Raw genomic sequence first — 15,332 nt, forward strand, 5'->3', positions numbered from 1 at the left:
TTGGCAACCACTCAGAGTAATGTGGGCTGGAGATAGCAGTCAGGTGGGAACATGGATGTCAATAGAACCTGACCTAAGCTGGTAGAAATAGATGAAGTGCTGAAGATGACGTTTATAACAGCATGGGTGACAAGGCTGTGTGTACATTTCATGCACAGCTCATTTTCGGATCACAGGCATGTTCAGCTAATTCTATATGTGCTTGACATGGCCGAAAGGGTCTTCATCCAATATAATATAATAAGGTGTTTTGTTGATGCTGAGTCTATAACTTTTAAAACAAAATTAGAAGTGGACCAATAATCAAATATTCTGACAAACAAAGGAGAAGTGCCTGCTAAAGTGTTATATTTATTATTAGGTTTAAGCTTATGTAGGTAGTTCAAACCAAATACAAGAAGAGACATCATATCATCATATCGATTGAACTTTTTTCACAGTCAAAATGAGGTAATCTGGCTTTACAATGTTTTGTTTGGATAAGCAGTATAATCCAGGTTACAAGACAGAGAGAGAGATATTTGAACAATTATTTCCTAGGGGGAAAAAAGCCAAGTGAAATGTGTATGAATAAGATAACTATGCCACAAAATATATTTCTCAGTATCAAGTAGCATATATGCAAAATTTAAATTCTAACCTTAAAATTGGTATCATTTATTGTTATTATTTACTTAATTTAGCAAACAGCATGCACTGTAATATAAAACAAGCATAGAGGATAAAATATAATATCTAATAGAGTATTTTCAGATTCACGTATCAACTGAATTGACCGAGACTTATTTTCACTATGACAGTATCTGTAGAGCAGTCCTCCCTTTTCCAAGGTTTTGCTTCTTACGATTTCAGTTACCCACAGTCAACCACAGTCCCAAAATATTAAATGTAAAACCCAGAAGTAAGAAATTCATAAGTTTTAAATTGCACACCGTTCTGAGAAGTGTGATGAAATCTCTGCTGTCCTGCCCTTTGTCCAGCGTCTCCACACTGCATCTGCTCTCAGACCACTGGTCACTTAGTAGCCATTTAGGTTATCAGATTGACTGCGGTGGCATCACAGTGCTTGTGTTTGAGTGACCCCTATTTTCCTTAATAATGGCCCCAAAGCGCAAGAGTAGTGATGCTTACAATTCAGATATGCCAAAGCGAAGCCGTAAAGTACTTCCTTTAGTTGAAAATATGTTTGTGTGTAAGAAAAAATGCAGTATACATAAGGTTCAGTACTATCCATGGTTTCAGGCATCCACTGAGGGTCTTAGAATATATCCCCTAAGGATAAGGGGGGAACTACTGTATTTTCTAATTGCTGACCAGTGAGCTTAAGTATTATAGTTGGCTTACCCACAATACATATATGCATATACAATACAATAATGCATACACAATCTGTATGTAATACTTATTAATTGGGGTGCAAATTAGTAAGTATAATAGCAGCAAGGTACCACTATCTCTAGAATATGTACTAAAATTTATTATATTGATATTATAGATTCATGACTGAAGTGTTATTAGTGGTATAAACTAATAACAACTGTAAAACTGCAAATGTACAAAGCTACCAAAGGCCTATTTGACTTTTCAAAGTACTGTGCTTCTCATTGGGCTCCAAGCGTGTGAGTAAGGCCCTGCTCTCTGAATGAAGTACTGGCCCCAAATTCTGGGTTCCAATCAGGTACAGTTCTAGTGACTGGATGGGAGTGGGGAGGGGGGCAGAATAATGCATTTGAGAAGAGCAAAGGGCAGAAAAACACCGTGATAAGAGGGTGTTTGTACATTATCCAATGTATGTGCCTTTTATTGGATGTTCTGCCAGCATCCTGTGATTAACAGTAATCAGCAGATGATAAAGCATGGCCAGGAGACAAGGAGAAACTGGTATCCTAGGAAGGAGAAGACAAAGAATGAAATGGAAAATGTCTCTCGACTGTTGTTGGGGCCTCAGTAGACTATGGGATTGAATTCCCAGTGAAGAGAAGAAAACCGTTTCATCCAAACTATGTGCCTTAGAAATGGATTTCAAAAGTGCTAAGAACAAGTTTTGCTGGAGAAAAGACTAGAATACTATATCCGCTGCAGAATAGAGAGAGTTGCCTTATTTTCACAATGCCTAAGACTGCTATTTCAACAACATCAATAGCATTGCGTACTGTGTTCTGTGGGTTAGGACCAGCTCATTGATACAGTTAACATGAGTGTCACTATTTCTAGTAGGAAGTTGGAGAAGCCAAAGGATAAGGAGATAGTGGATCCCTTGGGGCAGTAAAGAGCTGTTCAGTATCATTTAGAATTAAGGGTAAAGTTTCCAGCCAAATCATTTATCACCCAAGTAGTTCACTCCTGTGTGACCCAAAACAACATTTGTGGGTGACAAAGGCATGGTGGCAAATACTAAGAAGCAGTCCGAGGCCGAGGGCCATGGTGCACTGGAAAGTTAGTGGAATGCAGAGGGACAATCATGTTCTATGCCATACAAAACAAACTTCCTGTCAGTTTGGAGTTTCATGTTATCAATTTCTATTCGTTTCCTCTGCTCATAACATGACTATTTGGCTTGTGTTTGGGAAAGCCCAGCTCTCAAGGGCTCTCAGACATGTCAGCAGGTTTTTTTCAGCCCTGCTCATCTCACTATATGTATCACTAATGCTCCAGTGTTGGACAAGTTCTGGGATCCTACACCACACCTTTGAGACATGAACCCAAGTAGCATTTCTCCACCCATGACACATAGGGAAGAACGACCACAACTGTATGCTCCCTTAATATTAGGCATTTAACCTCATCCTCCGGGACCTGATATTTTGGGGAGCTAGTTGACCATGGTTTGCAAAACAGCACTAAAGTGGAAGATTGCATCTTTATTCCACACAAAAGAACCAAGGCAGATTTAGCACACTGTCACTTCCTTGCTCAGCCAGGGAGGGTAGTTCTTGTGGCTGTGCCCCGTTCACTAACCTCTTCTGTTTCCCAGAACCTAACAGTAAAAATCTGCAATTAGCCCATAAAGAACATTACAAAACTTCAACTGTGGCACAGACTAATTCTGTCAGATGGTCTGAATTTGTGTAGCCCTTTTGCTTCCCAGGAAATCAGGTGGTTTCCTTTCAGTCCTCATCTCTTCTGTTTCTCTGCCTTCAGCTTTGCGCTAAGCCTTCTGGCTGGGTTGTAATGTCTCTGTGGGGAGCACTTTCTTACGGTCAGATTCAGAAAAACAGAAATAGAAAATCCTGTCACACCACAAAACTGCATTTAATTCCAGAATGCTCCACCACATTACCTTCTTGAACAGAAACATGAACCTTGTGATGTGACTATGAGGTCACGAAAGAAGAACTAGAGTTGATCTTTACCTGGGCTCAGACCTTATGCTTTTCTTTGAATGTATATACAATTCTTTTTTCGGACTGTGACTTAACTGCTCTCAAGAATTCAGGGGACTGGGCTGAGCACTAACGAACATAACTGAATTTAATTACCAGACAGGCTAATACAACAAATATATTTTTTGGCATGATCTTTTAGATCTGCCATTAATTTAAAATTTAATCCTCAAGAATTCCTCATTCCATCAATTCTACCTTGATCTCTCTCTCCAATCCTAAGTGTATCTACTGTATCCATGAAACCTCAGTGGTAACTCTAATAGGCTCCCGTTTAAGCCTTTAAACACTGCTCTAATCTTTAACTGAAACCTGTGATGGTCCCCTTTGCCACAACACCATGGAAATGTGGCCAGGGAGCTCATGAAAAACTCAACTCTACTTTTCAAAATAACTATGGCCCCAAATCTTAAAGCCTTTTATGGCTCAATCAAGTAGTGTTTTAGCTGATCTTGAAGTTAACTCTGAGCGAATATGATAGCCTTGTTTGATCTGAAAGGTCCCCAGAGCTGTGAGAATAAGCAATGTGGTTGGCTCACCATTTTTATTGTTGGCAGTTGTGAATTGAGTCACAGAACTAAAGTCTGTTTTGCCTCTGTCCCATCACTGCGTCTCTTGTTTGGCTTTAGGTCAAGGAGCAGACTGCACACATCTCTTACAATATGTTGAGCAACTCTTTCTTGAGGCAGAGGTTCTGCCAGTTCGAGGGTGTTTATAAAGGGTGAATTATAAATAGTCCTCCTTCTAACTCCCAGAATTCCAGCACAGAATTTCAAAAGGTTAGCCAGACTGGCAACCCAAAGCAGCATGAAGGAGTGAGCACCGGTACTCGCCACGCAGAGCAAGACTCCATGCATCTGACCTTGGTAACGGTTTTCTGTGCTTTTTGTGTTTTGCTCTATGACTTTTCTCTTGTCATGCAAACACTGAGGTGCACTGAAATGGTACAGCCCGAGCACAATTACATATTTTAAAACTAAAGGAGAAAATCAAGTAAACATTTCACTGAACAGTCAGCAGCCCTTGGGTGTCACTGGCATCCTGTGCAGGTACATGTCACACCCCTGGCCACATAGCACCAAGCACCTGGTCAAAGCTGAGGCTCCAATAAAACAGAGACGAATTCTCCTCTTGCCTCCTTATTTCTTTGCCAAGTAACAATGGGTTAAAGAAGGGAACCAATCTAGTCCCCAGCAATTAACCAAGAGTTAAAAGTAAGACCAAACTGAAACAATAACAACAAATAAAACCCTGAGGGTAGGCCAGGGATTTCAGAGCTTGTCACTGGAGTTTAATATTAGAATTGAAGGAAAATTGAGAAAGTGAGGGCACTCACTTTCTTACTCTTTTCCAGAGAAGACCCTAAAGAATTTGAGAATAAAAACCCCAGAAATCTCTTTGGAGAGGGGTTCAAATGCAAGAGAATGAAGTTAAACCAGATTTCCCACAGGTGTTTGTGTTGTGACCTCCTCGAGCTATGGAAGCTAAAGATCAGGCTTAAGTCACTTTATGGAGAGTAAGGGTTGGAAGACCAAGGGTTGGGGGTGTGCATGTGCTTGGACTAGCTCCCCTAGGATAACCCCCGCTGCAGGCAACATGCAAATCCAGCAATGAACATTGAAGAATAGACATGGGAAGCTACTGGGAGGTGGTCCAATGATCGTTAACCATGTCACATCCATCCAGGATTCCATGTTTATCTTTCCTCCTTAAGAACCCAGAAGCTGACAGTTCCTTAGGGATTTTCAGACAGTTCTGAGGAGCATCGAGATGCACAGATTCCCGTGCCCAGTTTTCTTTCTAGCTCCTTCATTTCAACCGTCTTATGGAGGGTCTTCCTCAAGAACTGAGAGTTCCTTATGGCCCATTTCATCTGCCCCAGTGCGTGGCTTGGGAGTGGCTTCTCAGATCTGGACCACACCACACACGAACACTGCTCCCTACGTGAATAGAAGACCAGGACATGTATAACAGAGTCAGAGGTCACTCACAGTCCTGAGATGCACGGTCCTGCTGAGGGAGAAGACCATGGCAGCATCCGGCCTGGTAAGAAAAGTTCAGGAAGCTCCTTTGTGAGTGCTCTTAAGGTAAGAAGCACTGAAGATACTTAATCTACAAATAAATAAATGAATAAATAAATAAAAACACAAGAGGGCTCTTTATAGCTAGGCACCTCTTATCAATTAAAAAAAAAAATCCCCTCTTGAGTTTCAAAGCCTTCATGCAGTGGTGATTAGTAGGCTCGAAAGAGCCTGCAGAAAGTAGAACAATCAAGACATAAGCTGGAAATGTTCCAACACTGCGTATTTCTCACTTGATGACACACAAGTCATCTTAAACGTCCCCGAGGTAGTCTTGTTTACAAGGAGTTACAGAATGGCTCCAAACCCACTGGGAGCCTGCTCCTTAAATCCATTGCACTTTCCCATGTGTCCTGTGTCTGCCTCCACACTGTCACGGATGAGGTACCTTCCATTAGCGTTGTGTCACAGCATAGACCCGAGTTCTGGGTAGACAACAGTGAAATGCAATTCTAAGATCTGGCATGAGGGTCCCACTCCAAAGAGGACTTTGCCAAAATGATGCAGGTGCTTACCTGACAGCCATTTTGGGAAAAACTGCAGAATAAAATAAAAAGTAAAAAAAAATCCAGCATGCAACAAACATGCATGTCTATTTCTTGTTGGGCCCCACATTGAAAAGATCTCCCATCATTGTTCCTTTCACTTTTAAGAAGGGAACCAAATACATAGAAAGGAATCAGGGTTTTAAAACAGGGAAACACATTTCTGACATCAAGGAAAGTACGCACTCTTTATCTAAAGAATGAAGTTGACCAGTGTACCAAGCACAAGCTATGTAAAAACCGCTTGTAGCTGAAATACCTTGGTGATAAATGTCTTACTCTCCCAGGGAAGAAGTGGTGGCATTCAACATATCTAGAGAGAACTGGTGTTTAACCCTTTCTCCCCTCAAGCCTCTAGGTTGATGTTAGGGCCACCCCACAGGGCAGTCTACACCTGCGATGAGCCATTCTTTTTTTATCAAGAATACCTTTCTGGTTCAGTCTTCCTACTGAGCCAAATGCAACATCCTGGAAGACAACAGGGAACTATGCCAATTAGGGGGACACTCAGTACCCTAATGGAACTTGGAGACCCCATTTCCATATTACATTCAACATCATAAGCCATTGGGGAGATTTTGACCTTGATCACATGAAACACACTTTCTTCCCTCGGACTTAAGTTTTTCAAAAGTCTCATTTGGGAAAAAGGCAATTAAAAGCTCAGTAATTTTATCCAAATGGCTCTGTGAGGAGGGAAAAAAAGATGCCCTCCTCTTCTTACTTCACCATCACTGCCCAAAGGGTATCTTAACAGAAAACCCTTCAGAACTCTAGCCTGGATCAACAAATTCAACATTAAGTTAAATAAAAAATAAAATCAGCATTTAGCCAAAGCTCTATCCTCCTGTAGGAGGTCATTCAATTCAATGACAGTCGTGGCAAAGTCCACCAGGTCCACGAAGTCAGATGTGATGATGTTGACACCCATGGCTCCAGGCTTCTGAGTTTTTACCCAGTCTAGGATGGCAGGAAGATTCCTATACAGAGGAAAATTGGAGAAGAAGAGAAAACAGACAGTAGAGTTTAGAAAGACTCCTCCAGAAATGGAAATAAAACATTTCCGTCAATGTAACAAAAATATCTCAATAAAAGCAAGAGCCCTCAGAATTTGTCCATTTAAGCTCCATATCTCTTTCAGGGATGAAGTGGTAGCCAGCCTATCAGAGAAGTGTACTTTCAGGGTTTCTGTGCTGGAAGAGATTATTGGACCCAAGGGCCAAAGAGATCCATGTCAACAGGACCTTGGAAAACTAAGGTGAAGAGCCTACTTATTAACAGGTTCTTTAATTTTTTATCGTAAATGTTTTTATCATGAAAATTTTCAAACATATTGCAACACAAAAGAAATTTACAGTAAGTATCTCCACCATCTAGATTCTGCCACTAACATTTTACTATACTTGCTTATCAACACATCTATCCATCAATCCATCACTCTATCCTTCCATCAATACATCTTATATTTTTCACAAATTCCAACTGCAAATATCTACACAAATCCCCTAAATACCTCAGAATGCATACCATTAACAAGGGTTCCATATTTGTTTTCAGTTTTTCTTTTGACATAAAGTTTATATCATTAAAGCACACAAATCTTAAGTGTACACTAGCTGAGTTTTGACAAAGGTATACACATAAGTCATACCCTTATCAAGGTATAGAAAATTATCAGCACCCCAGAAATTCCTGCATGCACCTTCGCCTTTAATCCCTGACCCATCCTCCCATAGGCAACTATCTATCTATCTATCTATCTATCTATCTATCTATCTATCTATCTATCTATCATCTATCTCTATATCTCTCCAGATTAAATTTGCATGCTCTAAAACATCATATAAGCCATACAATATATAGTCTCTGTGTTAGGTTCTTTCATTCAGCATTATAGTTTTGAAATTCACCCATATGGTTGCACGCGTCAGTACTTTGCTCTTTTTTTTAATCACTGAATAATATTCCATTGTATGAATATACTGGAATTTGTTTATCTATTTTCCTATTGATGGATAAGATAAACAGGATATTTTCAGTTTTTAGATATTATGAATAAAACTGTTATGGACGTTCTTAAAAAGTCTTTTAGTGGACATTTATTTTCATTTCTCTTGGATAAATACCAAGGAGTGAAATTGCTTTATTATGTGGTTGGTTTACATTTAGTTTTATAAGAAATTTCTAGATCTTTTCCCAAAGAAGTCATTCCATTGCACTTTCCCATCAACAGAGTATGAGAGTTCCGGCCGCTTCACATCCTCTCCAAAATTTGGTGCTGTCAATCTTTTTAATTTTAGACATTCTAGTGGGTGTGTCAAAAGATCTCATAGTATTTTAATTTGCATTTTTCTGATGACTAATGACAATGAGCAATTTGTCAGGTACTTATTGGGCATTTGTGTTCCTTCTTTGGGATGTATCTCTTCAATTTTTTTTTACCTATTCTTTCTTTTTTTTCTTTTCCTTTTAATTGTTGAGTTGTAGAAGTTGTTTATGTATTCTGGATACTAGTCTTTTGTCAGATATAGTTTTTGATATTATATCCCAGCCTGAACTTGCATATTAATTTTTTCACTGGTATATTTTAGTGAGTTGAATTTCTTCATTTTGATGGAGTCTAACATATCAATTTTTTCTTTCATAGTTTCTGTGACTGACCTAAGATACTTTTCCCTACTCCCAAGTCACAAGGTATTTTCTTCTAAATGCTTTATGGTTTTAGCTTTTATGTTTAGTTCTCAGATCCATCTCAAGTTAATTTTTATATATGGTGTGAAGTAGGGGTCAAGGTGCACATTTTCCATGTATATGTACAGTTATTCCAGCAGTGTATGTGGCTTCTTAATAGACCAGTGCTTACTCCGTTGTCCCACAAACACATTCTGCCAGTACCTTTTTATAATTTGAGGGCTTTTCTATGTGATAGCTAGAATGTTTTGTGCATAGAAGCTCACAACTTAGTAACATAAACAATGATGATGATTCTATGACACTTTCTACATTACTAGTAAGGGTAAAATACCACAGGATGGGGTGGGGGGGTGTAGAGAGGAGGGAGGTATGAAGTGTCCTCATAGTTTTGCATCATGGTAAAAATAGCTCACTAAACACTCGATAAATTGAAACTCTGTTAAGGAAGTCACAAAATAGGGCTTATGTTTTAGTCAAAGGTATGGAGATTTTTTAGGAAAAAATTTGCTCTAGGCCAAAATTTAAAATAAGCAAAGTTTATTATCTCAATAGGCTTCTTACTCTCCCGTTGGTAACTCTTTTGGGTTGTCATCGTCTTTCCTTTTCTTCTTCGAAGCTGCCCTCCTTTCTTTGAATGCACATCCTGACTTCTCAGTCTTCTCCTAGACAACCCATTGGTAGAATTTTTCCCTCTCCTCTTTCTTTCCCTCTTATCATGATAATTATAATCAGTCCTGGGTCTCCTACCTCACTCTATAATCGGCCATGGGCTAAAATGTATCTCATAAATCAATTTGCATTTTTATATCGATAGCTGGTTATGACTTAATAGACTACCATCACCGGGATACTTCCATTTTTAACTGGGACTCCTGAAGACATGATAACCTCAATTTGACCTTATTCAACTCATTCAATTTCTCTGTGCCTCAGTCTCTCCCCCTGTAAAATGGGAATAATAATATCTACTTCATGGAGTTTTTTTGGGAATTAAATAAATTCATATAAAGTGCTTAGAACCATGTTGGGGATCCAGTAAGCACTATATAAGTGTTTGGCACAAGAGAAGGAATCATAAATGGTAGAGTGTGAGGTAGAGACATTTGGGGGATGAGGGTAAGAAACTTTCCTAAAGTGGTTAGTCACACTCTGCAGTCTAGGTGACAAAATGTTGTGGTCTGAGAACGAAGGGCTGCAAAGACAGTCTCGTCTTGGAGAGAGAGACCTGGAATGCACAATGGTTCACATGAAGGCCACAGCAGTTCTGATCCACTCAAGACTAAAAAATTGCTAGTCAGTATTTAAGTATGAAATGCAGGCGCCATCTTCTGGTCACCATGGGAAAATGAAAATTAAAGGCTTGGTGGCAACTCCAGCTGACTCCAGAAAGAGCAAACCTCTGGGGATCCCTGGAGCCTGAGCAGAGAAATGTGGGAAAGGCGTGCACCTGCGGTTTCCGGTCACAAAGAGCTCTGTGTCAGCTTCGGGTTGCATATGTCAACTTTCTCCAAGGCAAGTATCAAATAACCAGTATTATGTACAAAGAAAAGGAAATGTAGAACCCACTGTGAGGAGGAGCCACTTATTTTCTTCACTCCTGGCATTCACCAAGCTGAGAGATCAGTGCAGAAGGCTGAGCCAGATACTGCTGACAGGACATGAAGCACCAAATCCTAAGGGCTGCAGAGCAGGTTAGGAACTTCCCTTGGACTTTGAGGCTCACTCCACTGTTTCTGGGTTTCCTTACAAGTAGGGATGACATGCCTATTTTGTGCCAGGTACTGTGGTAGGCTTTTTCATGTTAACAGTCTATATCTTATGTGGTATTAGTTACCCCATTTCACTGGTGAGGAAACTTTAGCACACTTGTCAAAGGCCACTCTGTTGAGAAGAGACTGCACTAGTTTGCTAGGTCTGCCATAAGAAAATGCCAGACTGGGTGGCTTACACAACAGAATTTTATTTTCTCACAGTTCTGGAGTCTAGAAGTCCAAGGTTTGGTTTCTTGTGAGGTCTCTTTCCTTGGCTTGCTGATGGCACCTTCTCACTGTGTCCTCACATGGTCTTTCCTCTGTGCACACCCATACCTGTTGTCTTTCTGTGTGTCCAAATTTCCTCTTCTTATAAGGACAGTGATCAGATTGGATTAGGGTCCATCCTAGCAGCCTTATTTTAACTTAATTACCTCTTTTTCGGCCCTATGCCCAAATATAGTTGCATTCTAGGTACTGGGGGTTTAGGCTTCAACACGTGAATTTTCAGGGAACACAGTTCAGTCCAAACAAGGACCAAGTTAGGCTTCAATTTCGGGCCTCTGATTTCAGTCTGGGTCCCCTTCTACAGTCCCATGGCTGCTCTGTCCTCAAGCTGAGGCAGAACTTACTTTCATTTGATTTTGGTGGGAGTGCAAGGTTTCTAAGAATCTGGGGAAAAGTCATAGAAATTCAGTCAGAACATCTATTCATCGCTTCCTTTTAGGGTGATGAACCAAGGTGAATAAGATCTCAGGTATGAAATTCACTTGAGTTAGGAGGGTTAACTCTCTACTGAGAAAACCACCTCTATGTTTGTCAGAAAATATACCTTCGTTTTCTCTTGGTTAAGCTGATAACCAGTGCCCAGGAGCAGTTTGACAGCACCCCTGCATGCCTGAGTTAGGACAGACCTTCTGGGTGTTGGCATTCTGGGGAAGACCCTGTGACAACTCCTTCTTTCTTATACTTGTTCAATAGCTCAGAGGAAATGACAGCCACACATTGTGCTGGTGTTAGGGAACAAACTCTTAAGCAAATTTCTCCCTTCTGTTGATCTGGAAACCCGGAAATGCAGGCGGCATGCTTGTAATATTCTTGTGACCAGGAGGAGTCAAGATGCCTGTGTATCTTTCCAATCTTGGAGGCATCTGCTTGCTACCAGTGGCACAGAAAGGAAGAGGGCTCTGAACTGTGCTATATCAAGTCAGTGTTGAACACTGAAAAGCGTAATAGTCTGGCAATCAGAAGCCCAGGGTTGAGACATATTATTGACTTTTACCAGCTATGTGGGTCCTGGTCACTGAACCTTCTCTGAATTGGGGATGATAATGTACTCTAGACAGTGTGCCCTCCTAGAGGCTGGCTTAATTTAAGAATCAAATGAAATCATTTGTAGGAGGGGACTGCATATTCAGAATACAGTATACAGATATAACATCCTTATTTTTAAATAATGCCATCTTCCTTATTAGTGCAGCTCTCTGCACAGACTTTTATAAGTGTCATGCAGGGTGGCATGTGGGGTCTCTGGTCCCGCTCCCCACACAAGAACGCAGGATATGGTGAGGCCAAAAAGGAACACCCACGGAGCCATAGATAGGGGAGTCATACCACTATAGTCTCCCTGGCGGCTGGGTTGGAGACACAGGAAGCAGGATCTACATGATCTGCAACCTGCGGTCCACTTCTCTGCCAACCAACCAACCCCACTTGCTAGATGCAATCCGCAGTGCTAACTGTAATTCACGCTTGCTAGCTCAGCTACCATCCGCTGCTAGCATAGCCACAGCAGTTATATTAGCAGCCAATGGCTCACTGGTTACAGCTGACAGCCAACTAGCCACAGCTGATGGCCATCTGATCACAGCTGATGGCCATTTACTACCCGAGCCAGCACCTTTCCACGTGAGGCCAAGAGCCTGGAAATTGCACTCCTGGCTCTGTCTCCACAAATAGTGATTTTTCACTTTTTTTTTTTTTTTTTAGAAATTTATCTTTATTTTTTCTGATAGACTGTAAGTTCCATGAGGGCAGAGACTACATTATTTATCTGGTATCTTTGGACTTAGCTCCTCCTAGGTATTCAATCTTTGTTAAATAAATACATAAATAAATAATGTTAATCTGAATTTACCAAAGGCAGGAGGAAAATGGCATGGCTACAGGAACATGTATTATAAAACAAGAAAGTTTATAATTCTGGAGGATCTTTCAGAGATCTATCACTGGTTTATGAAATGCTCCTTTCCAAGGTCAGTACAAGTAATTCAGTGGAGACTTAGTAGAGCCACACAAAAAGGGGTTTCTGGTTTTGTTCATGGCAACCTCACCAGGAGCTCTCCCTGAGAAAGAGAAGTTCAGGTTTGTTATCTAATCTCCTGCCAGCTGAACTCCTGCTATCTGAAGTCACGCTATCCAAATTTAGAGCCAAATAGACAGGGACACGCTTTTGGATGCAACTTTCACTATCTGAACTCTGGTGCTCACCACCTGGAACTCAGGCACCAAAGTGACTCTTGTAAATATTCCCTCTTACCCAAGCATATTATCTTCCTCAGTGTGGGTTGCAAGGAAGGCCCTATCATCCAACTGTATTTATAACAGGCCCTTTACACACAGACAGACATAAACATGTATGTGTACATGTACACAGACATAGGCATGCACACATGCATGCACATATATACAAGGCATTGTTTTTCTTGACAACACCTATCATCTACTGGTATCCAGGATAAAGGATATCCTCTAATACAAAATCCCGATGCTTCTCCTATCTGACTGTGCAGTCAGGATTGAGTCTACTCTGAGAAAGTATTTGAAGCTATGGCATGGTGGATGGCATCCTAAGCTGCTTCTTAGGACTCGTTGCTACTATGGGAGGGAGAAGAACATCCCAAATCCTTGCAGGCCACCTCTGAATCCCTGGCACCTTGCACAACAGTCTCACTTAACGCTTCTTAGGTGAGTACTTGGGCCAGCGGCAAGGGCAAGGGCAAGAACACAGTGGGACCACGTGCTGGAATTGGCTTAAAATGCTTTGCTTTAGTATCAAAATTTAGAGTGCATTTAGGGTATAGTATGTACATTTTAATAAAGTATTTAGAGAGCCTCTGGCCAGTTAATGCAAGCCACCTCAAACGAAAGTTTTTTAAATATAAGGTATTTTGTTTTGCTGTTATTTTAAATCTCCAAACTATACGGTTTTACTGCTGTTTGTTCAGAAGAGAACTCAGGTAAATTTTTTTTCTAATTTTTCTTATTTTTTAAAAACACCTTACTTGTGGGATGGAAGCTAATTCTTACCTGTGAACCAGAGTGTTCTTGAGGCCTCCAACCAGGCCTCGGGCGATGGTCTTCACTCTGGGGGTGAGAATCGCCTGGGAGACGTGGAAGGTGCCATGCGGGTCTCGCTCACTCAGAGTGGTCTCCAGGAAGAGGATTAGTTTGTGCACACTTGTGGTATTGGCCCAGGGCGCTGGGATCTTCTTTCCCGGCCACAGGAAGGGGTATTGCTTGTAGAAGGGACAGTGATAGAAAATAAGGACCTGAAACATTCAAAGCAGAAAAGGGAGAGCAATTCAGGAAGGAGCTGAACATTAATTCCTTGGCTTTATGCTGATTGAGAGGAAAAAAGGAAAACAAATATAAACATGTGGAAATTCAAGAACAGTTATATATACTTTTAGAAACATCAATAAGAAAAGATTTAAGTACTTGTATATGTCTAGCTTGAAGATTCTTTATTTTTGTCATGAACACCTTTGGAAGGATGGCAAAATCCTAAATCCCTTCTCAGACTATGATTTAAATTAATGCATAAAGTAAAATAGGATTACACAGGAAATCAATGAGATGGAAATAGACCTATCAATATGTTCATTGAATTTGCTATAAATTAATGTTTGTGCTCGTAAGCACATTAAGTAAAAATATTTTGCGGTAAGTCTAACAAGTTCCATAATTTTGAATTAATGATGTGTGTACAAATGATATTTCAAGATATCTGCAGTCACTGAAATGTGATATGGAAATATCTGTGATTTCTACAGGGACCAAGTTACAGGTAGGGCCAATACTGCTAAGCATGCCTGCCTGCACTCATCATCTATGAGTATATTAATTTTCAGTTAAAGTCTAGTGAGAATAAATATGCAGTTTTTCCCATCCAAATTCACAGACTTCTGAAATTCTTTGGACCCCAGGTGGAGAACCCCTGCAGCTACAAGTTATGACTCAGACGCTCACAAAATTGACACTTAGCTCTTGGAGTTGAGATCAACACATTGAACTAATTTGGGAGTACATAGATTTTCAATTGTGCGTGCTGACTCTGAATGAAATAACCTTTCCCAGAAGAGAGCAGGAGCAAGCTACTTAAGGAAGGGGAGATTTCCAGGAGGTGATGGGTCTCCACAGGGATCTCTCAGGATGGTGATGATTTTGAAAATAATTAGCGAGCTACATCTACAGCATTAATGAGTTTCTGAGAGGCAGCCGAGGGATGGGGAATTGCTATTTTGATTGTCCCAATTCAGAACTCTGCTGCTTAGGTTTCCAGAAGTAATATATTTTTCCCCCTCCGGGCACCAGTGAACTCTATCTGAATGTCCAGCGGGTGTGTTTACACTCCCTGGACTGCAATCCTCAAATAGCTGGCCCAGAGCATAATCCTCCAGACACCCAAGAAGGAAGGCTCTAAATGTGTCTTGTTTCCAGTGTGCTTTTAGCTCTTAACTAAAGTGCCTGACCAACTGCTCCAGGAGGCCTAGAGGTAGGGAGTTCCAGGCTTGAAGCACTGAACAAGCTACTAATAGTTGTTCTTGTTTTTAATGGTTTTGAGTAACGTCTGACCGACTGCTAATGATGTGTGTG

General features: G+C 40.7%; 1 protein-coding gene across 1 annotated transcript in view; it reads right to left on the bottom strand.

The window, feature by feature from the left end:
- Positions 1 to 331: 331 nt before the first annotated feature.
- PLCXD2 (phosphatidylinositol specific phospholipase C X domain containing 2) overlaps positions 332 to 15,332 on the bottom strand; it is a 49,832-nt gene continuing 34,831 nt past the window's right edge. Inside the window, exons 3-4 of the mRNA XM_019715180.3 lie at positions 13,764 to 14,005; positions 332 to 6,989 (exon numbers count right to left, since the gene is read on the bottom strand). Coding sequence (XP_019570739.1) covers positions 6,830 to 6,989; positions 13,764 to 14,005 — 402 coding nt within the window. The 3' untranslated portion in view covers positions 332 to 6,829. The remainder of the gene's footprint in view (positions 6,990 to 13,763; positions 14,006 to 15,332) is intronic.

This window comes from Rhinolophus sinicus, chromosome 17 (genome assembly GCF_057876585.1).
Source record: "Rhinolophus sinicus isolate RSI-liver-muscle chromosome 17, RSI-T2T, whole genome shotgun sequence".
In the NCBI taxonomy this organism is placed as follows: domain Eukaryota; kingdom Metazoa; phylum Chordata; class Mammalia; order Chiroptera; family Rhinolophidae; genus Rhinolophus; species Rhinolophus sinicus.